Source organism: Acomys russatus, chromosome 13, assembly GCF_903995435.1.
Source record: "Acomys russatus chromosome 13, mAcoRus1.1, whole genome shotgun sequence".
Lineage (NCBI taxonomy): Eukaryota > Metazoa > Chordata > Mammalia > Rodentia > Muridae > Acomys > Acomys russatus.
The window spans coordinates 72,078,096-72,103,281 of NC_067149.1; the positions used below are offsets into that span (position 1 = coordinate 72,078,096).

A 25,186-nucleotide genomic window follows, 5' to 3' on the forward strand; every position below is an offset into this window, starting at 1 on the left:
GTTTGTTTGTTTTGGTTTTCCATACATAGTTGAGTATTGTTCTTTCAAGGTCTGTAAGGAATTATATTGGAATTTTGGTGGTGGAATTTGTGAGTCTGTATGGTGCTTTTGGTAGGATGTCCAGTATTACCATGTTAATCCTAGCCCATCTATGAACATGGGAGATATTTTCATCTTCTGATATCTTCTTCAGTATTCTTCTTCAAAGACTAAAAGTTTGTATCATATAGATCTTCACTTTCTTGGTTAGAGTTACTCCAAGATACTTTACATTGTTTGAGGCTATCGTGATGTGTGTTCTTTCCTTGATTTCTTTCTCATCCTGATTTTCATTTGTATATAGGAGAGCTATATACAAAGAGCTGATCTTTTGGGTTAATTTTGTATCCAGCCCCTTCAAAAAGGTGTTTATCAGCTGTAGCAATTCCCTGGTAGAAATTTTAGATTTTCTTATGTATATGTACTATCATATCATCTGGAAATAATGATTCTTTGACTTCTTTCTCTCCGATTTGTACCAATGTGATCTCCCTGACTTGTCTTACTGCTCTAGCTAGATCTTCTAGTATTGTTTTGAATACATATGGAGAGAGTGGACTGCTCTATTTTGCTCCTTATTTTAGTGAATTGTTTTCCATTTCTTGCAACTAAATTTGGTATTGCCTATCAAGTGGCTGTAAATTGCCTTTGTTATATTCCAATCCTTGATCTCACCAAGAGTTTTACCAGGAAGGGGTCTTGGCTTTTTGTTCTTTCCATTGTTTGGTCTATGGTTGTCTGATATAAGACACAGGGGGTAATTTAATTTTTCATGTAACTCTGGAAACTTGCATGGTGAGTGAGTATCTGATCAACATTGGGAAAAGTTCCATGAGGTGCTGAGAAGAAGTTATACTCTGATGAATTTGGTACTATGTCCTGTGGATATCCATTAGGTCCTTTTCATTCATAATGTTTGTTAGCTCTATTATTTCTCTGTTTAGTTTTGTCCAGATGACCTGTTCTTTGGTGAGAGTGGGGTCTTGAAGTCTCCTACTATTAATGTGGGATTTAAGCTTTAGTAATGTTCATTTTGCATATGTGGGTGCCCTTGCATTAAGGGCATACATTTTAAGAATTTTAATGTCAACTTGGTGGATTTTGCATTTGGTGAGTATAAATTATCCTTCTGCATATTTTAAAAATATTTTATTTATTTATTCATATTACATATCAATTGTTAGCCCATCTCTTGTATCCTCCCATTCCTCCCTCCCTCAGGCTTTCCTGCTACTCCCCTCCCCTATGTCTGTGACTTAAGCGGACCTCCTCTCCATGTATATGCTCATAGGGTATCGAGTCTCTTCTTGGTAACCTGCTATCCTTCCTCTGAGTGCCACCAGGTCTCCTCATCAAGGGGACTTGGTCAAAAATGGGGCACTAGAGTTCACGTGAAAATCAGTCCCCACTCTCCACTCAATGGTGGAGAATGTCCTGTCCATTGGCTAGATCTGGGTAGGGGTTTGAAGTTTACTGCCAGTATTGTCTTTGGTTGGTGCCATAGTTTGAGCAGGACCCCTGGGCCCAGATCCGCCCGTCATAATGTTCTTCTTGTAGGTTTCTCGGACCCTCTGGATCCTTCTATTTTCTTATTCTCTCATGCTTCTCTCACCTAAAGTCCCAATAGGATGTCATCACCTTGACCCATTTTCTTGGTAAGTGAAGACTTTCATGGGATCTGCCCCTTGGGCTAGTGTTTGGATATAAGTGAGAATTTACCATTTGGCTATTTTTGCTTCTGGGTGAACGCACTCATTATGATCATTTCTAATTCAATTCATCTGTACAAAAATTTGGAAATTCCTTGTTTTTAATATCTGAGTAGTATTCCATAGTGTAAATGTACCACAGTTTCATTATCCATTCTTCTACTGAGGGACACTTAGGTTGTTTCCATGTTCTGGCTATTATGAATAAGGCCGGTATGAACATGTGGTGGAGCATTTTCTGCATATATTCCAAGGAGTGGAATAGCTGGTTCATGAGAAAGCCCTATTCCCAATTTTCTGAGAAAGTGTCAGATTGATTTCCAAAGTGGTTGTGCCAGTTTGTGTTCCCACCAGCAATGAAGGAGTGGTCCTCTTTCTCCACATCCTCACCAGCAGGTGGTGTCGCTTGAATTTTTTATTTTAGCCATTCTGATGGGTGTAAGATGTCTCAGTGTCATTTTGATTTGCATTTCTCTGATGACTAACGATGCTGAGCATTTCTTTAAGTGTTTCTCAGCCATTTGATATTCCTCTGTTGAGAATTCTCTGTTTAGTTCTGAGACCCATTTCTAAATTGGGTTATTTGGTTTGGTGGTGTTTAATTTCTTGAGTTCTTTATATATTTTGGATATTAGACCTTTGTCAGATGCAGGGTTAGTGAACGTCTTTTCCCAGTCTGTAGGCTGTCGTTTTGTTCTGTTGACAGTGTCTCCAGCCTTACAGAAGCTTCTCAGCCTCATGAGGTCCCATTTATTAATTGTCGACATTAAGGCCTGGGCTGTTGGTGTTCTGTTCAGGAAGTTGTCTCCTGTGCCAATGTGTTCCAAGCTCTTCCCCACTTTTTCCTCTAACTGATTTAATGTCTCTGGGTTTTTTTTTAAATTAATTTTAATTTTACTAATTTATTCAGATTACAACTAAATTGTTTTTTTTAATATTTTATTAGTATATTCATATTACACCTCAATTGTTAGCTCATCCCTTGTATCATTCCATTCCTTCCTCCCTCCCACATTTTCCCTACTCCCCTCCCTTATGTCTGTGACTGAAGGGGACTTCCTCCCCCTGTATATGCTCATAGGGTATCAAGTCTCCTCTTGGTAACCGGCTATCCTTTTTCTGAGTGCCATCCCATCAAGGGGACATGGTCAAAAATGGGGCACCAGAGTTCACATGAAAGTCATAACCCACTCTCAAGAAACACATCTCAAGGACAGACATTACCTCAATGTCTCTGGATTTATGTTGAGGTCCTTAATCCACTTGGACTTGAGTTTTATGCATGGTGACGAATAGAAGTCAAGTTGCATTTTTCTACATGTAGACATCCAATTAGACCAGCCCCATTTGTTGAAGATGCTATCATTTTTCCATTGAATAGATTTGGATTCTTTGTCAAAAATCAAGTGACCAAATGTGTGTGGATTCATCTCTGGGTCTTCAATTCGATTCCATTGATCGACCAGCCTATTGCTGTGCCAGTACCATGCTGTTTTAATTACTGTTGCTGTATAGTACAGCTTGAGATTGGGTATGGATATTCCTACAGAGGATCTTTTATTGTATAGGATTGTTTTTCTATTCTGCGATTTTTGTTTCTCCATATGAAGTTGATAATTGATCTTTCAATGTCTTCAAAATATTTTGTAGGTATTTTGATAGGGATTGCATTGAATCTGTAAATTGCTTTTGGTAAAATGACCATTTTTACTATGTTAATTCTCCTGATCCATGAACAAGGTAGATCTCTCCATCTTCTGATGTCATCTTCAATCTCTTTCTTCAGAGATGTAAAGCTTTTTACAAACAAGTCCCTCACTTGGTTAGAGTTACTCCTAGATATTTTATATTGCTTATGGCTATTGTGAAGGGTGTAGTTTTCTTAATTTCTTCCTCTGCCTGTTTGTCACTTGTATATAGGAAGGCTACTGACCTTTGTTGAGTTAATTTTGTATAGAGTCAATTTGCTGAAGGTGTTTATCAGCTGTAGGAGTTCTTTGGTGAAATTTTGGGGGTCACTTATATACACTATCATATCATCTGTAAATAGGTATAATTTGCCTTATTCCTTTCCCTTTTGGATCCCTTTGATCTCCTTTTGTTGTCTTATTGCTCTGGCCATGACGTCAAGAACTATATTGAAGAGATATGGAGAAAGTGGGCAGCCTTGTCTGTTCCCTGATTTTAGAGGAATTTTGTTGTGTATCTCTCCATTTAAATGCTGTTGGCTATTGGTTTGCTGTATATATCCTTTATTATGTGTATGTATGTGCCTTGTAATCCCGATCTCTCCAGAACCTCAAACATGAATGGGTTCTGGAATTTGTCAAATGCTTTTTCTGCGTCTAAGGAGATGATCATGTGAGTTTTTTCTTTCAGTTTGTTTATATGGTGGGTTACATTGGTAGATTTCCATATGTTAAACCATCCCTGCATGCCTGGAATGAAGCCTACCTGGTCATGGTGAATGATGTCCTTGATATGTTCTTGAATTCATTTTGGGAGTATTTTATTGAGTATTTTTGCATCAATGTTCAAAAGAGAAATTGGCAAAAAATTTCTCTTTTGTTGGATCTTTGTGGGGTTTAGGTATCAAAGTGACTATGGCTTCACAGAAAGAATCTGGCAATGTTCCATCCATTTCTATCTTTTGGAGTAGCTTCAAGAGTGTCGGTATTAGCTCCTCTTTGAAGGACTGATAGAATTCTGCGCTGAAGCCATCTGGCCCTGAGCTTTTTGTGGTTGAGAGATGATCAATGATTGTTTCTATTTCTATAGGCGAAATAGGGCTATTTAATTTGTTTATCTGGTCTTGATTCAATTTTTGAAAATGGAATTGGTCGGGAAAATTGTCTATTTCACTTAGATTTTCAAATTTTGTGGGATAAATGCCTTTAAAGTAGGTTCTTTGTAATTCTTTGGTGTCTATTGTTATGTGTCCCTTTTCATTTCTGATTTTGTTGATTTGGATAGTGTTTCTCTGTCTTTTAGTTAGATTGGCTAACATTTTGTCTATCTTGTTGATTTTCTCAAAGAACCAGCTCCTGGTTTTGTTGATTCTTTGAATTGTTTTCTCTCTTTCTAATTTATTGATTTCGGCCCTGAGTTTGATTATTTCCAGGCATCAACTCCTGTTGTGTCTTTCTGCTTCTCTTTTTCTAGGGCTTCCAGATGTATCGTGAAGTTATTTATGTGGGATATTCCACTTTATTTCTTTTCTTTTTTTTTTTTTTTTTTGTTTTTTCGAGACAGGGTTTCTCTGTGTAGCCTTGGCCATCCTGGACTCACTTTGTAGACCAGGCTGGCCTCGAACTCACAGCGATCCGCCTGCCTCTGCCTCCCGAGTGCTGGGATTAAAGGCGTGCGCCACCACGCTCGGCTCCACTTTATTTCTAAAGGCGCTTAGTGCTATGAATTTTCCTCTTAGCACTGCTTTCATTGTGTCCCAGAAATTTGCTTATGTTTTTCTTTCATTTTCATTGAATTTCATGAAGTCCTTTATTTCTTCCTTGACCAAGGTGTTACTAAGTAGAAAGTTGTTTAGTTTCCATGTGTGTGTAGGCTTTTTGTTATTTCTGTTGTTGTTGAAGTCCAACCTTAGACCATGGTGATGTGATATGACATAAGGTATTATTTCAATTTTATTGTATCTGTTGAGGCTTGCTTCATGACCCACTATATGATCAATTTTAGAGAACATTCCATGGGGTACTGAGAAAAAGGTATAGTCCTTTGCATTTGGGTGAAAAGTTCTGTAGATATTGGTTAGATTCATTTGATTCATGATGTTGGTTAATGAAGTTATTTCCCGGCTTAGTTTCTGTTTCAAAGATCTATCCTTCAGTGAAAGTGGGGTGTTGAAGTCTCCCACTATTAATGTGTGGGGATGTATGAGTGGTTTAAGCTTTGTTAATAGTTCTGTTAAAAATGTGGGTGCCGGATTCCAAGATGGCGCCGACCATTAAGCCACGTATCTGATCTACTCCGTGGAGACCAAAGACATAGGAGGAGCAACAGATTGCTGGACTTTGAGAACTGTAGGTGAGTGGGGCCCCAAAGGTCGCAGACCAAACAGGGGGCCTACCCCCCTGGGTCAGGCAACATCCGGGAGGTGCTAAACGCACTCCCCAAGCTCTGAGACAGAATCCACATGCAAACTGCAGCCTGTATATAAAGCACAGACTCGTTGTTTGGGGAGGGGTTTTCCCAGAGTCCCCAGCCAGAGCAATCTCAGCAAAGAGGGTGAATCTGCCCTAGGATTCCTCCTTCTGCACCACCCCAAATTGCAGAGGTCACCCACCCAGGCCTGAAAACACAGGCTGCGGGACCCAACAGAGACAGTTATAGTGGGACTGCAGCTCGCTGGCCATCCCGCCTAGGCGGACTGAAAAGACAGGCGGCGGGACCCAACAGAGCCAGTTATAGTGAGACTGCAGCTCGCTGGCCATCCGTGGCCAAACTTAACACCAATCACAGCGGACTGAGCCTGCAAACAGCGGCAGTGAGAAATCACCTTGAGCTGCTTCCACAGACCCATCGGGACACGTGGGTCTTGCCCAGAGCTATAGCTGAACTTATTTGCCCTGCGGGAAGACCTGGGTCGGCGGGCTTCCACCAGAGCTCTGCAACCCTTTTGTCCCTACCCAGCCGCAAGGCACTGGTCCTAAGCTCTGCTCCCCACTCCCCGCTCCCTGCTCCCCGCTCCCGGCACATGAGCACCCAGCTTGAGATCCTGGCCTGAGCAAGGCAGGCTCTCTCTCATTATCGGGAGACGAGAAGTGGATGGGTCGTGTTTGCAGTGTCTAATTGCTGTCCCAGAGTGTGAGGGGGCCCACATACCCTGGCAGAAAACTTTGGATCCACGAGCAGCCACCAGAGCTCTGCAGAGCCAGTCTTACTAACTGCCCAGCCACAAGGCCCTGGCACTGCCCTCCCTGCTCCCCGAACGAGAGAGAGACCAGCTGAGCTGGCCCTGTGCTCCCTGTGAGCCCAGCGGGAGATCCTGGCCTGAACAAGACAGGCACTCTCACATTATCGGGAGACAAGACATGGATGGGTCATGTTTGCAGTGTCTAATTGCTGACCCAGAGTGTGAGGGGGACCCACATACCCAGGCGGAAAGACTTGGGTCCACAAGTGGCCACCAGAGCCCTGCAGAGCCAGTCTTACTAACTGCCCAGCCCCAAGGCCCTGGCACAGTGCTCCCTGCTCCCTGAATGTGAGTGTCCAGTGGAGATCCTGGCCGAGCAAGGCAGACACTCTCACTTTATTGGGAGTTGAAAAGAGGGTCTTGCTTCCAGTGCCTAATTGCTGACCAAGAGCGACCTTGGTCCCTCTAGGCATATAGTACTGGGTGAGGTTGGACACTGCTACAGGGTATAGAGGCAGAGCTAAAAGACAGTTACACCCCCAGAAGACCTGATCTACCTGGGGTCTTGACTGCAAATCCACAGGAAGGACAGGCAGCTGAGATCAACCTACATAGCCAGAACGTTTATGTGCGGACCTTATTCTAGGTCCCAAGACTGCTGATCTGAATTACAGCAGTAAAGTCCAAACAGATATCTACTTTGGCTGGCTTGGCCTGGAACCCAGGGGGCAGAAGAAAACCACCAGGAGTGAAACCGGATCACCTACCTGTTTCACAAAAAATACCCCCTGATCCCCACAGACAAGAGCACCTAACCTATAATCAGTCATCAATTAACCACTCTCAACCAGCGAAGGTCACTACAAAATACCTTCCAACACCAGAGCCATCAAAATGACAAGAGGGCAGCGTAAGAATCCTATCAAAAACCAAAACAGTTTGGCATCTCCGGATTCCAACATTCCCAATGAAAACAACCTAGAGAACCTAACAGCAATGGATAGGCAAGAAAATGACCTCAAGTCCTTAGTAAAGAAGATGATAATGGAAGAAACAAATAAAATCTGTAAACAAATGCAGGAGGAGGCAAATAAGAGGGCTGAAGAGTTAAAAGAGACATATAAAGAGGCACTTGAAGAATTTCAGAAAAATATAAATAACCAGATGATGGAAATCATTAAAACAGTCCAAGACATGAATATAAAAATGGAAGCTATGATGCAGGAACACACAGAAGAAAAACATGATCAAGAGGCTACAAAGAGGAAAGCAAGCAACTCAGAGGTGGCCTTATCTAACAGATTGCAAGAAATGGAAGAACGGATATCAGGACTTGAAGATACAATTGCAGAACTGGAAACAACCATTCAGGGAAATGCTAAATCTGAAAAGTTCCTGACACAGAGCATTCAACAATTAAAAGACCACATGAAAAGACAAAATTTGTGAATAATAGGGATACAAAAGAAACCGGACAGCCGACCCCACAGCCCAGAACACATCTTTAATCAAATAATGGAGGAGAATTTTCCCAATTTGAAGAAAGAGATGCGTATGAGCATACAAGAGGCCTACAGAACGCCAAATAGAATAGACCTGAAAAGAAAATCTTCCCGCCACATAATAATAACAACACAAAATATACAGAACAAGGAAAAAATATTGAAAGCGGCAAGAGTAAAAGGCCGAGTAACATACGAAGGCAAACCTATCAGAATTACTCCTGATTTCTCAGCAGAGACCATGAAAGCCAGAAGGGCCTGGACAGAGGTGCTGCAAACCCTAAGAGAACACAGATACCAGGCAAGACTACTATATCCAGCAAAATTATCAATAACCATTGACGGAGAAGACAAGTTATTTCATGACAAAAACAAATTCAAACAGTACCTAGCCACAAATCCAGCTTTACAGAAGCTATTAGAAGGAAAACTCCACCCCAACTGGTCAAACTACAACCAAAACAACATAGGAAATATGTAAAAATACCATTGCAAAATCACAACCTCACAAAATCTCAACTGTTACAAATACCAAAAATGAAGGGAATTACCAATCACTGGTCATTAATATCTCTCAACGTCAATGGTCTCAACTCTCCAATAAAAAGACACAGACTAACGGAATGGATGCATAAACATGACCCAACATTCTTCTGCATTCAAGAAACACACCTCAACCACAAGGACAGACATTGCCTCAGAGTAAAAGGTTGGGGAAAAATATTCCAAGCAAATGGTCACAAGAAGCAAGCTGGGGTATCCATTCTAATATCTAATAAAATAGACTTTCAACCAAAATTAATCAAACGAGATGAGGATGGTCACATCGTACTCGTCAAAGGTAAAGTCAACCAAGAAGACATCACAATTTTGAACATCTATGCTCCGAATACAAGGGCTCCCACATTTGTAAAAGAGTTATTAACAAAGCTTGCCCCACTCATTGATACACACACAATAATAGTGGGAGACTTCAACACCCCTCTTTCACTCATGTGAGAGGCCGCACTCACATTTGCCATTACAAGATGGCACTGACATCCTGTGTCCCAAACTGGTAAACAAGTAATCTGCGCATGTGCGAAGGAACTTTCCACTTGTTGTGCTCTGCCTCTCCCGTGGCGTCATATCGCCTGATGAGTAACAGCCAATCAGGGACTGACACATCCTAAGTGGAGAACAGTTTCCTATATAAGGGATGGGTTTCTGCTGTTTGGGGTCTCCATTTTACTTGTCATAAGCTTATGCTCTCCCTCTTAAGACGCATTAAAGCTTTACTGCAGAAGGATCCTGTGTGTGCAGCGTCGTTCTTGCTGGCGAGACGGTAACGCGAGTCACACCTTTCTAAATCAAGTTCTTCCTCTGAGGCCAAATTTTCCTGTCCTGATTCATCATTATCTTTTTCTGAACTGCTTTCCTGGGGCTCTTCTACTAAATGATCAACAGTGTTCCTAGATCCTGTGTGGGATTTCAACAAAGGAGTTCCTTCATGAGGAAAAGAGGCTACAGACTGATTTATGTGGGGGTTCTCCTTCATTTGCTAATGCCTGTGTGAGCACATTCCATCTAGTAAACAATGTCATTGGCATGTCTTTACCTCCAGTTTCCTTGAATTAGACTGAAATGTCTGTTTCTATTTTATCTTTTTTCTTAAGAGTACGCTTGATAATATGGGTGAAAATCCATCTATCTCTATATTTACCTTGTCCCATCTTGAGGGATTTTTAAGAGATATACACAACAAAATCAGGGCTGGTGGCACCTGACACAAATCTGATACTGCTGGTACCACAAATGCAGCTAGTTGCTGATGGCATGTACATTATCGACCTGTGCTGATGAGAGCAGGTGAATTCAACTCTAAGACTGGCAACTGAGACTAGCTTCTTTTTCTCTGTTACTTTCTCTTTCTGGGCCATTTAGACTGACAACTGATGGTTCATTCTGATTGTCTGAATGACTAAGATCGATGATTCCTTCTCTGTGTTTTGTTTGGTTTTGTTTGCTTTGTTTGTTTGTTTTTCTCTTTCTGGAGCCACTTAGACTGGCAACTGGTGCTTTCTTTGTCTATATCTAAAGAAGTAAGACTGATGATTCTTTCTCTGTTTCTTTCACTCTTTTCTGAAGCCACTTAGACTATCGGCTGGCATTACTTTCTCTGTATCTGAAAGACTAAGCTGATGATTCTTTCTTCTCTTTCCTGGGCACAGTAAGACTGGCGATTGACATTTCTTTCTCTATGTCAAGACTCAAAATTCTTTCTCTGTTTTTTCATCTATCTTTTTAGGCTCTCAGGATGAGCTTATTCACATCAACTTATCTGTCCAACGTCCCTGTCTGGGCGCCAGTTGTAAATGTCTGGCTGCTGCTCTTAAGAGGTGCAGAGTAGGGTCTCTGGTGCTGGATACAGATGCCCTTCCAGTTTGCTTCATTTCCTGGGTCACCAGAGCTCAGGCAACTGATCAGGATTGAAAGAGCAAGGAGGGAATGGAGTCCAGGGTTTCTTCTCCAGGGACTAACAGCACTGCGGACAAGGAGGGTAATTTTAAGTGACCACAACTTTCACATGGCTGAGGCTGTAAAAGCAGCTTTAGCCAGAAACTGCATGGGTGGGGGTGTTGTAAAAGGAGGCTCTTTGTTCTGTAGATAGGCCTTTTTGTGTAGATCTCCAGAAGCTATTGTGAACTAAGGCTTGGGTAAAAAAAGGCACTGACTCTGCTAACCTATTTGCAAATCTACAGAGAAAGAAGAAATAAGAGAGAGAGAAAAAATAAAACTATTCACACACATACATTCAAGAGAAAAGGTGGATGAAATTATGCATTTCGACTTCAACTGAAGTCACATTTCCAATTTCAAAACATATATTCAAGAGAAGAGTTGGATGAAGTTAGGCATCTTAACTTCAACTGGATGAAGTTAAGCTTCCCAATTTCAATGTTGTTTATTGTTGGTCACCATACTTATACTTCTGAGAAAAGAAAATTATGTCATAGTCCAAAATGGGCAATTAACCACAAAAACAGATGAATTCTAAAATACAACAGGTCACATGTATGAAATCTGAACAGTTATTATCTAAGTATCCATTACATTAGTTTATAGTGAGTTCAGAGTAGCAAGGCCTAAAAGTTACAGGAATATACAACTTATCAATCAGAACTGACCTAACTATACATTATCCAGCTGTCTCTTAGTTCATAATGAGTTCAGGACAATAATTTTATCTGTTTCTCATTCTAAGAAAGAGTAAATTCAGACATCTTTAGGTAGCTTCAATCCAACTTGGGTTCACGGGAAGTTTAAACCAACTTGTCTATATTTATTGTAAAATACCAGTATTCATGGTGCCATCTAGAGTGGAAGCTTATCTGAACCCACAAATCTGCCACAAGGCTATCCCTAGTGAGGCATCTGGAGGTCCACAAAGGTATTTATTGCAGCCATTTATTTATAAAACTGTTGTAATCAAATCAAGAATTCAATAATCAGGGATTAATTCATCTGAACAATAAACAGTACATCCTCCTGTAGGAAGCCTGCTCAATCAGAGCTGGTCAATATCCAGAAAGTGACATTTTACACCAATACCAGATGGTTTTTCTTCTGTTTTCTCGAGGCAGGGTTTCTCTGTGCAACCCTGGCTGTCCTGGACTCACTTTGTAGACCAGGCTGGCCTTAGACTCACAGTTATTCAGACTCGGTTGGCCTGGAAGAAGCAACATTTATGGCAGGGTCTGCAATTAGTTCTGGGCCCTGACAGACTAGGGCTAAGATGAGCTGAAAGTTGGGAGAAGTTTTTCCTCCCTGATTGTTATGATCTTGGATAAGAGACTTAACTTCGGTCCACAATCAGTGTCAAAAACAAAAACAAAACAAACTCTGTGGCCATGTGAGGTGCTACCTGAAGCACCTCCTCCCAAAGCAAGGAGATATCATTTTGTTGAAGTTTATGCCATGTAATTTGAGGTTACATATCCCCATAACCTGGGGGTCTTTCTTATTTGATCAATTGTTCCCCATGGTTACAGATAAAGATTGGTGATTTTCAATGTTCTAGAGGCAGTTTGCCAAAGGGATTGGCATGCCCCACAACCACAATCCTGCCCAGATTTAAGAATCTGGCAGCCATCCTAATGACGTGCAAGTGACCACTGTATCACAAGCTTTTTGGTTTTTTTTTCTGAAAGGCTAAAATACAATTGCCTATACCCAGGTAGGGTATAACATGGAGGACCCGCAACCAAGAGCCTTAGTTGTTCTGCAAAACATTTTTGATCCTTTGCTAAGTCACCTACTGAAAGCAAACTAGGAAAATAAATAGTGCCATCTCCCTCAGAGTGTGGAGGTCTCTTTAGGCCTGAGAACTCTCTCCTTTTTTGCTCTAACTGGATGGATTTTTTGCCCCATATGATGGGTGCCAGCTGTCCTTGTGGTAGATGAGGCTGGCCTTGGTCCCACATCCTTAAAGCTGTTCCAGGCAATGTTTGCCTCTGGATGAGGCTGGCCTTGGTCCCACATCCTTCAGGCTGTTCCAGGCAATGTTTGCCTCTGGATGAGAACTTTCTTGCTCAGGGGTTGCTAGACCACGTTAGGGTGAGGCATGTTGTCTGGGCACTATGCCAGGTTATGGCCTTTCTAGGGATGTGGAAAATGAGTTTTCCATTGGGTGTCACAGCTTACATCTCTTTAGAGTGAGGCTGCAGGCCTAAGATGGCAATAAAGACTTAGGATTTCCACAAGCCTGTGATGACTCGCCTTGTTACAGCTCCTTGTTTGAGCTGCTGTGCTAACCACAGCAGAGGCAGGCTCATGTCTGAAACCTCCCAGCTGGCTGGTATGCTGGTATGCTGTCATGCAGGCCTGGTAGTGCTTCACCTGTGGTCAGCAACAACGTATTGGTAGTGGTGGAGCAGGTTCCAGCAGCTGCAAAGGGAGTTTTACCATTGCAACCTGATCAATGGGCTTCTAGTGATGGTTCTCTCCAGAATAAATGAGGTCTCAGATGGTCATGGTGCAGGAATGGTGGGCAAAACAGCAAGTGCCTCCCACCTCCAGCAAGTGAGCCAGTCTTTGTTTATAAACCTTGGGCTGTTGGCAAGGGGTAAGGGTGCCAGGATACTTAATCTACACAAAGTGGTATGCTCTCTCATTTATAGTTAGTAGCCTGGATCCTATCACAAGAAGGATAAAATAATACTTAATTATCCTATGTCTGTGGGGTGACTTCTAGGTATAATTAAATCTCAGTTTCTGGAGGTTAGGATCTTCTCAGCATAGGTTGGACTATGCTCAGGAATTTCCTGTGCTTGATGGTGAAGTTCCTTATTAGAAAAGGGTTTGGTTTCTAATCTTCCCTGAGGGCTATGCAACCATCCTTATAAAGTCTGGGGATACCAGACCAAATAGAGTAAGAAACTTGTTAAGAAAAGAGAGTCTGTCTTCACAGACCAAGCATGAAACAGCTATCTGGAGAAGTCAGACTTCAACCTTATCTAGCAGAGTCCTACAATACTCATTTTCTCACTGTAGAATATCTTTCCCTTATATTTCAAATAAAACAATCTCTACATCTGAGGGCAGACCAATATCTTCCTGCCTTCTCTCTGTCTACATTACCTCAGAAATGGATCCATGGTATTAAAACCTTCTATCCCACCTCTGAGAAGCCCAGCTTTTCAACCACATCAGAAAAATAACAAAACCAATACTGGAATGCACCTATCCAAACTACATCAGCCAATTCTGACTCACACAGATGGCATTTAGGATATTATTAGAATAAGAGACCCTAAAATCCCCTGTTTTCATACAGCCATAAGTTTTCTTCTGGGATACTGACTATCCAAACATGGTTTCTATGATCACATTCAAGATCTTTCCCTGAAATCATTTAAAATTATATTTTCACTTCCACTGTGAATTATCCGTGTATGGGTTATCTCTGCCAATGTTATATGCTAATCAAAGCCAGATTAAAAGCATAAAAAGGACAGGTTTATTTGATAACTGAGGCTCCTGGGCGAATTCAGCATCCTCACAGGTCAAGGCCAGAAGAAGTCACACCTCAACTATGGTAGGTAGGGTTTTTAAAAATTGCAGCTGAAGGGACATGATGTGTCTGCCTCCTGCTGGGCTTGAAGAGATGGTGGCTGCAGGTGAAGGGGTTGGGACTGTCCTTAGGAATGCCAGGGATATGGATGCTTTCCTTCAAGGGGAACTGGACCATGTGGGGGAGGAGAGGGCAACTGGAGATTACATCTGAACATCCATTACTTCTATTTCTCTAGTAAAGAAATTTAATTCATAATTATATGTATAATCTTCATATTACCTTTGCTGTAGAGGTTTAATTACTCCATGCATCCAACAAAGCTTGTTGCTAAACTGAGCTCAGCATGGTTCAGTCAGTGAATGGAGAGGTAATGCAGTGGAATTGAGTTTGTGGGAATTTAGTTAGTGAAATTCAGAGGCATTTTTACCAGGAAAGTTTTACAAAAACAGGTTGGAGAGTACAATATAGACACAGGTAAAGATGGAATGAATAAAAGAATGTGAAGGAGCCAGAAGATTAGAACAGATAGCTGGAGTTAGTTTGAGTCCAAGCAGAGCAGTTTAGTCAGATGCTGAGAGAAGTCAAATTGAATTAACCAGCTTGGAGTGGATTTTGAGCCAGAACAACTGAGTTGAACCAGGCAGCAAGAGTTCAGAAGGAACAAGAAAGGGTGAGCTTAACCAGAAGTTAGTCCCATAGGCTGAAAAAATTATGTCTATTAGTTTGTACTGAGGCTAGAAGCTTCCAGGACTAGGCCTAGGTTAACAGACAGAGGCAATAAGCTTCCAAGAAGACAATACATCAGGCAAATGCCGGGTGTTGTGGTGCACCCCTTTAATCCCAGCACTCGGGACACAGAGGCAGGTAAATTGCTGTGAGTTCAAGGCCCGACTGGTCTACAAAGATAGTGCAGGACGGCTAAGGCTAACACAGAGAGATCCTGTTTTGAAGAACCACACCAAACCGAACCAAAACAAAATAAAACAAAACAAAAAATATACTTTTACACAAATACTTGCTTTTTTATATTTATTTTATTAATTTATTCATATTACATCTCAATTGTTATCCCATCCCTTATATCCTCCCAATTCTCCCTCCCTTCCACTTTCCCCTTACTCCCCTGCCCTATGACTGTGACTGAGGCAGACCTCCTACCCCTTCATATGCTCATAGGGTATCAAGTCTCTTCTTGGTATCCTGCTAACCTTCATCTGAACGCCACCAGGCCTCCATAACCAGGGGACGTGGTCAAATATGAGCCCCTAGAGTTCATGTGAAACTCAGTCCCCACTCTCCAGTCTACTGTGGAGAATATCCTGTCCATTTGCTAGATCTGAGAAAGAGTCCAAAGTTCACTGCATGTATTGTCCTTGGCTGACACCATAGTTTGAGCAGGACCTCTGGGCCCAGATCCACCCATCATAATTTTCTACTTGTAGGTTTCTAGGACCCTCTAGATCCTGTTATTTCCCCATTCTCTCATGCTTCTCTCACCTAGAGTCCCAATAGGATGTCCTCCCCTGTGTCCCACTTTCCTGGTAAGTGAAGACTTTCATGGGACATGCCCTTTGGGCTAGTGTCCAGATATAAGTGAGTATATACCATTTGACTCTTTCTGCTTTGGGGTTAACTCACTCATTATGATCATTTTTAGTTCACACTATGGAATACTACTCAGCTATAAAAAACAAGGAATCCCTAAATTTGTGGAAAATTGGGCAAAGCCTTGTCTTAATAATAGCATATGAACCAGAAGATCAGTCATGCACATCCTATTCCTGAGCTCTAGGTTTCTAAGCACTTACTAGTTATCAATAAGGTATTTATGTAGGTCCCCAAAGAAGAGGATTCAGTTTCTTTCATATGCCAAAATAATGAGATATGAAAATAGAATGTTTTACTATAATTTCAAACTTCGAATGCTCACCTGAAACAACTGAAAATGAGAAACTGTTAAACTAATGCTTGAAAGACAATCAGCTCTAGTAATGTTCAATTTATACAGTAGAATATAATAAAATATTCTTGAGTCCAAAATCAATAAAAGCAATCACATGACATTAATCTTTTATCACAGAAGGACAAAATGAGTATAGCATGGCTGAACACAATGACACATCTTCACCACCAGCACTTCGTAGACAGTTTATGACACACTGGTCAACTAATGGGCCTTCAGGACAACGAAGGATACAAAGTGAATTACATTAAGAAAGTATAATATGAATCCAAAGCATAAAATAAAGTTAATAGTTCAAGTACAAAGATACTTCAGTACAATGGATGAAGATTTATGGACCCACGTAATCAAATCATATTATAACTGAACACTAAAAGTGTAACAGTATGGCACTAGTTCCAATCATTGTGTTCCATTTACTAACATAGATTAAGTTCATTTTAAAATGAATTTTATATGTCTATTCCTTCCTGAATGTATTTTGTGTCTAATGTCACAAGAGTTCTTATCTGGCCTTAACAAAATTATGTAACATTTGGGGGCAAAGATCAAGCCAAGGAGAGCTGTACTGGAAGCCAAGATAGAGAAGACTTCCATAGCCACCATGACCTTCCCCTTTGTGCTGTGGTAGACAGGGAGGAAGGTGACCCAGACACAGAAGAATACCTGCATGCTGAATGACAGGAACTTGGCTTCGTTGAAAGTGTCAGGGAGATTTCTGGACAAGAAGGCCATGGTGTAGGTCCCAAGTGCCAAGGAGCAGAGGTATCCCAGGACACAGTGGAAGGCAACTTCTGAACCCTTGTTGCACACAAGGATGATGTGACCATGTTCAGCATGAGCATCTTGATCAATGAAGGGTGGAGAGGTAAACAGCCAAACTGCACAGAGAACAGTTTGTATCAGTGTGCAGATGGGAATGATGAAGTTAGGGGCCCTTGATACCATTAACCATCTCACCATTCTAGCTGGAACAGTGACCTTGAATGCAATAACCACTGTAATAGCTTTGGCTAGGACTGTGGAGAGAGCCACAGTGAACAAAATTCCAAATGCTGTCTGCTGCATGATGCAGGTGGCTGTGTTGGGCTGTCCAATGAAGAGCAGGGAACTGAGGAAACAGGCTATGAGTGTCAATAACAGGATGTAGCTGAGAGCCCGATTATTGGCCTTGACAATGGGTGTGTCTCTGTGCTTCACAAAGATGAAAAGTACCACAGTTGTGAGTACAGCTAAGAACAGTGCTGTGGTGGTGAGAGCCATCCCCATGAGGTGTTCATAGCCCAAAAAGCTCACAGATTTCTGGAGGCAATGGTTCTTTTCTGAGTTAGCATAATGACTTTCTGGACACTTCACACACTGATCCATATCTGTTCAGAAAGGAAAGTTATTTTTCATTAATCCTCAGGTATTGTTTTTCTGCTTAAGCTGTTATTCAGCTTCAGGTCATTGAAATGCTTCTTTTTTAAAAGATTTATTTATTTTATTTATTGCACATGAGTGCTTTATCTGCAGAAGTGGGCATCAGATCACATAATAGATGGCTGTCAGCCACCATGTGGTTGCTGGGAATTGAACTCAAGACCTCTGGAAGAGCAGATGAAGCTCTTAACCTCTGAGCCATCTCTCCAGCCATGAAATGCTTCTTGAATGGGCTTCCTTTATTTTTTTTAGTATCAAATTTTAAGTATTCTGTGAATCATTTCAAATTAATACAGCTCTATTCGCCTATGGTGACAAAATCAAAGAAGCTTATTGCTTTCCTTTCTTTGTGTGTACTTTCCCTGAATTTTTCACTTTTTGGCATCTATTTTATAGTTCATAAATATAATTTAAAACTACATTGTATAATTATCATTTTATTATGATATAATATTATGAAATGATGACAACTCTGGATATGTATTTTGTACATTATGGCTATAATTTTTTTTGAAATTTCTTTCTCAAGTGGTGCAGATTTGGGATCCATATTTCCTTATTTTCATAAAATACCTTTGTTTCTCTAATTTGGTTGTACTCTGAATGATTTTGAAGTAAAAAATATCCTTATATTTTTTATTAACCTTAAATCCTTCACTAATAATATTTTGTTACATTTAACTATAGCATTATATTTCTCAATATATAGGAAAAGAACTTTTGAAATATTTCTAATTATTCAAATAAAAATTTGTATACTCTGTTCCTAATATTTTGACTTTTATGTTGACTGCAACCACTTTTATCTTGAACAAAATGGTAGGGTGTAGATTAGAAAGGATATTCACCAATCCTGCCTCTGACAATGGCCTAATATCCAAAATATACAAAGAACTCTAAAAGCAAAAAAGGAACCAATGAAACAACCCAATTAAAAATGGGGCATAGAAGTAAACAGAATTCTCAACAGAGGAATCTTGAATCCCTGAAAAGATTAAAGGAATGCTCAACATAGTTAGTCAGTGTAGAAATGCAAATCAAAACTACTCTGAGTTTCATCTTACACCTGTCAGAAAGGCTAAAATACAAAACTCAAGAGACAGTACATGGTGACCATGATATTAAACAATGAGAACACTCAACCATTGATGGTGGAGGTTCAACTTGTCTAGCCACTTTTGAAATCAATCTTGTGCTTTATCAAAAATTAGGAATATCCCTACTTCATGCCACAGTTATCAAAAATTTAGGAATGTTCCTACCTCAAGACACAGCTATACCACAATTGTGCATATACCCAAAACATACCCCACCACACAACAAAGACGTTTGATCAGCTATGTTTATAGCAATTTTATTCATAACAGCAAGAAACTGGAAATAATCCATATAGCCCTGTACTGAAGAATGATGAGAAATGTGGTACATTTACACAATGGAATATTACTCAGCTATTTAAAGCAAGGAAAGAATAGATATTTCAGACAAATGGATGGAACTAGAATGAATTATCCTTAGTGAGGTAACCTAGACCCAGAGATTCACATGGTATGTCCTCACTTATAAATAGATTCTAGCCATAGAGTACAGGATAAACACACTACAGTTCACAGAAGCCAAGAAGCTAAGTAAGAAGGAGGCTCCAAGGCAGGGTGCTTGAACCTCATTCAGAAGGAGAAACAGAATGTAACACAAAACTGGTTGAAAAAAAGGGAATAGGGTAGAAGCGTGAGTATGGTGGAAACTGAGGGTGGATATTAGATGTGGAGAAGTGAGGGTGGGAGGCCACAAGTCTTAGAGAGAGGAGAAACTGTGGTGGGGTAACACTGAAACAAGCTAGAGACCTATGACAAGGTAGGCTCCTGAGAGGATATGGGAGTGACTGTAGCTAAGACTCCTAGTATCAGGAGTCATGGAGTCTGAATAGGCCACCTTCTATCCAGACAGGACTTCTGATGGAGGGAGAGGAACACCAAGTCACCCACCAAAATTTTACCCCAAAATTTTCCTGCCTATAAGATATGCAGAGACAAAGTTGGAGCAGAGATTGAAGGAATGTCTAACCAATGCCTGGCACAACCTGAGACACACCTGATGAGAGGAAACCTACCCCTAAACTATAAATGATACTCTGCTATGTTCCCAGATGGGAGCCTATCATATCTGTCCTCGGAGAGGCTCCGTGGAACAGCAGCTCAAAAAGGTTGCTGAGACTCACAGCCAAACATTTAACTGAGCATGAAAGCCTTATGGAACAGGTGGGGTTAGGACAGAAGGACCTGGGGGATAAGAACTCCCCAAGAATACAAAGTGTCAACTAACCTAGGTCAAGGGGGCATATGGAGATTAAAGCCCTAACCAAGGGCCATGTCTGGAATGGACCTAGGCCACCTACACACAGGTACCCAATTGGCAGCTTAGTATTTATATGAGCTCCCTAGGAAGGCAAGCAGGAGCTTTCTCTGACGTACTATCTCACCTTCTTTCTTATAATTTCCCTCTGGTGTGGCTGCCTTGCCCAGCCTCAGTGGAAGAGGATGCATTCAGTCCTGATATGACTTGATATGCAGCCCTGTGCTCATTTTGGTGGCTTGCTCCCTTTTCTGAGTAGTAGGGGAGGCAGGATAGGAGAGGAAGGAGGAATGTGTGACTGGAGCAGAAGGGAAATGTAAATAAAAAAACAAAACAAAACAAAAACTTATACACCTTGGATTTTAATGCCACATTTCGATTAAATCTTTGTGCATTTCTAAATTTTATCACCATATCAATACATCTGTCTATTTTATTGTTTGAGCAAAACATTTATTAAGTTTGTTTTTTATGAGAATCAAATTCTCCTTTAATAACTTGGGTGATTTTTGTTTATTAATCATGGAACTCTAATGAATTTTTCTTCAGATATTTTCTCAAGCTTATCACACTTTCACAACTTATCCTTTTATTATGAATGCTTTGTTTTCTTTTCTATAGTAAAATGTATGCTTCAAGTATAGATTTTGACTTAATTAAGGTACATGCTATATGTCTCATTAACTAATTTATATAAGGATAACACTACTCTTTAAACATGTTTTCCTTATTCTACAATATTGCATTAGTATATTTTGAATTTCAAAGTTTTATCATGTATGTTTTCACCCTACTTTGTCTTACATGTATAAGTAATATAGTCACTATCACAAAACGTGCATATTGACAATATTTATGGACACACATTATAGCTAATGTGCAAAGGATAAATATTTATCAAAACAGTATTTTGTACCTGGCATTATGAACCCACATTCAATGTCAAGGGGAGGGAGAGCATATCACACAAGGAAGAACTTAATGATGCCATTTAGCCTAACGTAATTATGGTGAAACACCCTTTTAAATCTCTGTGTTTATGTACACTGATAAGCAGCACTCTCATTCTTACACAAAGAAGCCTCTCCTTACAATGATCTGTGATGAAAGGCAAGAAATATGATTGGAAGATCCTGAGACTAACTGATGATTTAATCCCCATTCATAAACAAGTATTTGTATATCATCCATTGTAATGTTGAAGAAATATAATGGAAATGAAGGTGTAAACAATTATAAGATGAGAACTGCACATTGTCTGTTTCTAGGCAACATATGATTGCACTAAGGAACTCTGTACAATTACACACAGCTCCCTGGTTCGTGAAGAAGAATGAGGAAACTATCTTACTAACCTTACCTACTACACTATCTCCTGACAAGATATTCAAAGAAAGGGGAAGTTAGTTATTACACTTGTGTAACAACTGATGACCAAATCAGGCCCTGAGCTGCATTCAGAATCCAAGGGTCATGAAGATGATGATAAATAAATAAAATAAATCACACACAAAAATGAAGAAAATCATGAAACGGGGAAAGGGACAAATACGGATAAGATGAGTTGACAAGTGTTAATAGGGGGAATCATACATTGGTTACATTGAATATATATGGAAAATTATAAAATAAAGAACTTGACAAAAATAAACCAATAGTATGCCATTCTTTCCAGAAAACCAGGTAGATTGTCTGCAAATCTTCCACTCTCTATTTTCCCCTATATCCTATCTTCTGTCAGAAGTCTATGGGAGGGAAGAGGGCAGAAGAGGGAGGGAGAGTGGAAATGGGAAGATGAAAGAGAGAGGATAACAATCAGGATGCAATCTGAATAAAGTATAATAAAAATTTTAAAAGCCTGTTATTTTCTGAGAGACAGATAAGGACTGCCTGTCTGATAAAAAAAGGAGATGGGAAGGAACTGGGAGAAGTGTATGGAGAGGAAAATATATGCAGATTATGTTGTATGAGAGAAAAGTCTATGTTTAATAAAAGGGAGACAGATTACAAAAGAACATACTACAGGAAATCTATCTTCAGTTAAACAAATGAAACTTAGTCATGATGCAATAAATTATATGTAATAGTGAAATAAATACAACTCTTCAGTCACCTACTGTGTAAAAAATACAAACCTGTACAGGGAATGATCAGAAAGAGAATGTGAGAAATCCAAGCCTTAAAACAATACTACATGTAATTGAGCATCGTGTGAAAACATAAAGAAATGTTGTGATAAACACTGTGTTCTTGGTAAAATAAAGCAGACTGCTAGTTTTAGTGCAAAATAGGTTTCCTGAGGGAACAGCGTCTGCAATGGAACAACAATGTAAGTCAAGATAATTTCAGTGTCTAGGCTGTGTCTCTTTAAAGGAAGGAAAAGTAACAGCAATGTTCAAATTTTATAGTCAAGGAACAAAAGTTTATTTCTTACTTCTCTCCCATCTCTTTCCTTTTGCTTAAGTATTGCAGACTCCTGTGATCAAGTCTGAGAGTTCTCTGTAAACAAGATTTTACCTGTCATGTTGGAAATCTCATTGTCTGCACAAGGAATGCAATCAAAGCAGCAGGCAGCCTTGCCTTCCTGGGCAGTTTTCCTGAATCCAGGCCTACAGCTCTCACTGCACACAGACTGAGGGATCTGAGAGAATTAACAGCTATTAGAAAATGCTCTAGACTTTTGTGAAAATTTAGAGTAAATAGAGAATTTATGAGTATCATCAACAGTAAATTTGCAAATGCTTACATTGGCAAATGAAAGTAATATGTTTAGATATTATTAATCTTGGCAGCAGCTTTAAGTCTGCATAAGCCACATGCTTAATTCTTGGTCCAATACCACAAAGCTGTTGTTAAGAGTAAGTCATTAAAGTAGTGTTCTAGAAGGTCAAAGTGTGATTTTGGTGAACCTGTCTCTGTACTTACTGGCTACTAGTGGGGACTTCTATATTCTATATGGTTGGCAATGTTGATTGACATCTTTGCATTGTTTAGGTTGACTATGGAGACATATCTTATGCATCTGTGAGGAGTTTTATAAGATATTTACTTGGGGTAGAAAGAGCAACCACAAAATGGGCATAATTATTTCACTGTCTACTGTGACAGACAAAATGAAAAGGAGATAGAAGGGGAGTAGCTACATTCTTGGTCTCTGACTGTGATATAATCACCTCCTCTGACTCCTAAAACATTCTCCGTGCACTAACATATAAATACATGGTAACAGTGTCATCTAAATCAAGCCTGTATCCTTTACTTGTTTTTGTTACTATTTATCTGATGTAGCAAAGCAAGTATAATACACACACACACACACACACACACACACACACACACACACACACACACACACACACACTTGTCATGCTATCCTACCTTTTAAAAGCTGACAAAACAAAAATGCCATTTTGCCCTTCTCTGAAATATACTCATCTTGCTGACAAATATAACCCTCTTATCATTGTTTGAGACAGTAACAGAAATCTAACAGACACTCTATTCATAAGAACAGAGTAAGCATGAATAAAATTTAGGAAAAACTTTTCCATTGATCAGAGTCAGGGAATGCGAAATTAGTCTATGTTTGATATCCTATGAGTAGTTTCATATTGATAGTTGTATATTGGTTTTTATGAAATAAATGTGCAAGTATTATTTTCCTGAGAATTATTTTTACTTCTGTGAAAGGTCAAAGCAGTGAGATATGTCACAACCCACCTTTGTAAATTGTGTTGGCCATTGAATCATCTGCTCAGATAAAGAGAACTGCTGACCCTGAGGAGTGTTTGGAGAGAAGGTTCCTACTTTGACCTTTAATCTCATGCCCTTTGGAAAATTCCAAATATTGAAAATGTCATACCCTGAATCTAAGTTTCTTCTCCCATCCATTAGGATGTGACCTCTCACGTGATCTTTCCGTAGGGTGTTCTTTAGGAAATGGAGGAGCTAGAAGAGATGCAGGGACATATGTTGAAGTCCATCTGAGAACTGAAAACATTTTCTTAAGTTGATAAATGAATCTCAGTTGGCACAACCATATCCACTGGAAATGGTGAAAGTCATGAAGCCAGCACAGCTGTTTGTCATTGTTAGATCCTGCTGCACGGTGTGGCTGGCAGAATCATCCCTCTACATAGGGGCAGGGATTCCCCTCTCTCAGAGATTCACTTTATACACCAGTTAGTTTGCTTCCAGGTCATCCTTCTTCCCTACCTCTCTACCCTCTCTCCTTGCCTCCCCTATCCAGTGCCACTTGCAAAACACCTGTATTTATATTATAGCTTTCTGGCCAATTAGCTCATTTTGTTTACTTAATCCATCCCTCACCATTTTCACAAAGCAGAGCCCAATGCTGCAATCACTGTTGTTCTGTGTTCTTCAAGTTTTATCCTCTGCATGTTGCATTCTTGAGGATATTCTGCATTATGACATGTTATGTCTTTTCCTGAGAAAATTATTTCTGGGTTGTTTTTATAAAAGTCCTAAATGTAGAAAGATACCTTGTGTTTTGTACAATTCAACACCTGTCACTAAAACACATATGGCCCATAGGAAAGGATAGAATCGAAAGTGGACATCTGGCAGCCAGAAAGGATTCTGGGATATCTAGGTGTGAAAGATTCATTAATGAAGATGTGAGGACAGATGCATGATATCTGAGCAGAGGTAAGCAGACATGTGGCAGAATGTAAATTAGTATAAATAGATTATTTTAAGTTATGAGCTAGTCAAAGAAGAGCCTATCTATATAGTTTAGGAATTTGTAAACACACATTGAGTTTGAGTGGTTATTCCCACAACATGGGCCCTGGTGGAAAAACCCCACAACATAATGACCTACCATTCATGGAGCATAAAATCCAAACTAACTTGTTTAGAGTCTGGGACAGAGAGAGAAACCTCACCCCCTTCAAATAAAACTTCAAACCTGTGTTTTTTAAAGAAAAGAAGCTTGAAGACAAAAAGCTTCTGAAAATAGTGGCACAAATCGGTTTTAAAAAAAAAAGCAGCTGGACACACGATTTTTCTAACTAAAAAGCTAGAAAGGAGCAGGAAATTGCAGAGAGATACAGCAGATCTCAGCCTTTTAAAACAAAGCTCCTGGTTCTCCATTTTTAAAAAGGTGCATGGATGGAGGGAGGAATGGGATTATTCAAGGGATGGGATAACAATTGAATGAATTAATTAAAAAAATTTTTAAAGACAAAAAAAAAAGACATTAAACTGGAAAATTTCTCTAGAAACAATAGGAAAATTATACTGCTATAGATA

The 25,186-nt window shown here is 40.0% G+C and overlaps 1 protein-coding gene across 1 annotated transcript in view; it reads right to left on the reverse strand.

Moving 5' to 3' along the window:
- Positions 1–16,573: 16,573 nt before the first annotated feature.
- LOC127197762 (vomeronasal type-2 receptor 116-like) overlaps positions 16,574–25,186 on the reverse strand; it is a 42,635-nt gene continuing 34,022 nt past the window's right edge. The window contains exons 4-6 of the mRNA XM_051155699.1: positions 23,633–23,860; positions 22,430–22,553; positions 16,574–17,508 (exon numbers count right to left, since the gene is read on the reverse strand). Coding sequence (XP_051011656.1) covers positions 16,574–17,508; positions 22,430–22,553; positions 23,633–23,860 — 1,287 coding nt within the window. The remainder of the gene's footprint in view (positions 17,509–22,429; positions 22,554–23,632; positions 23,861–25,186) is intronic.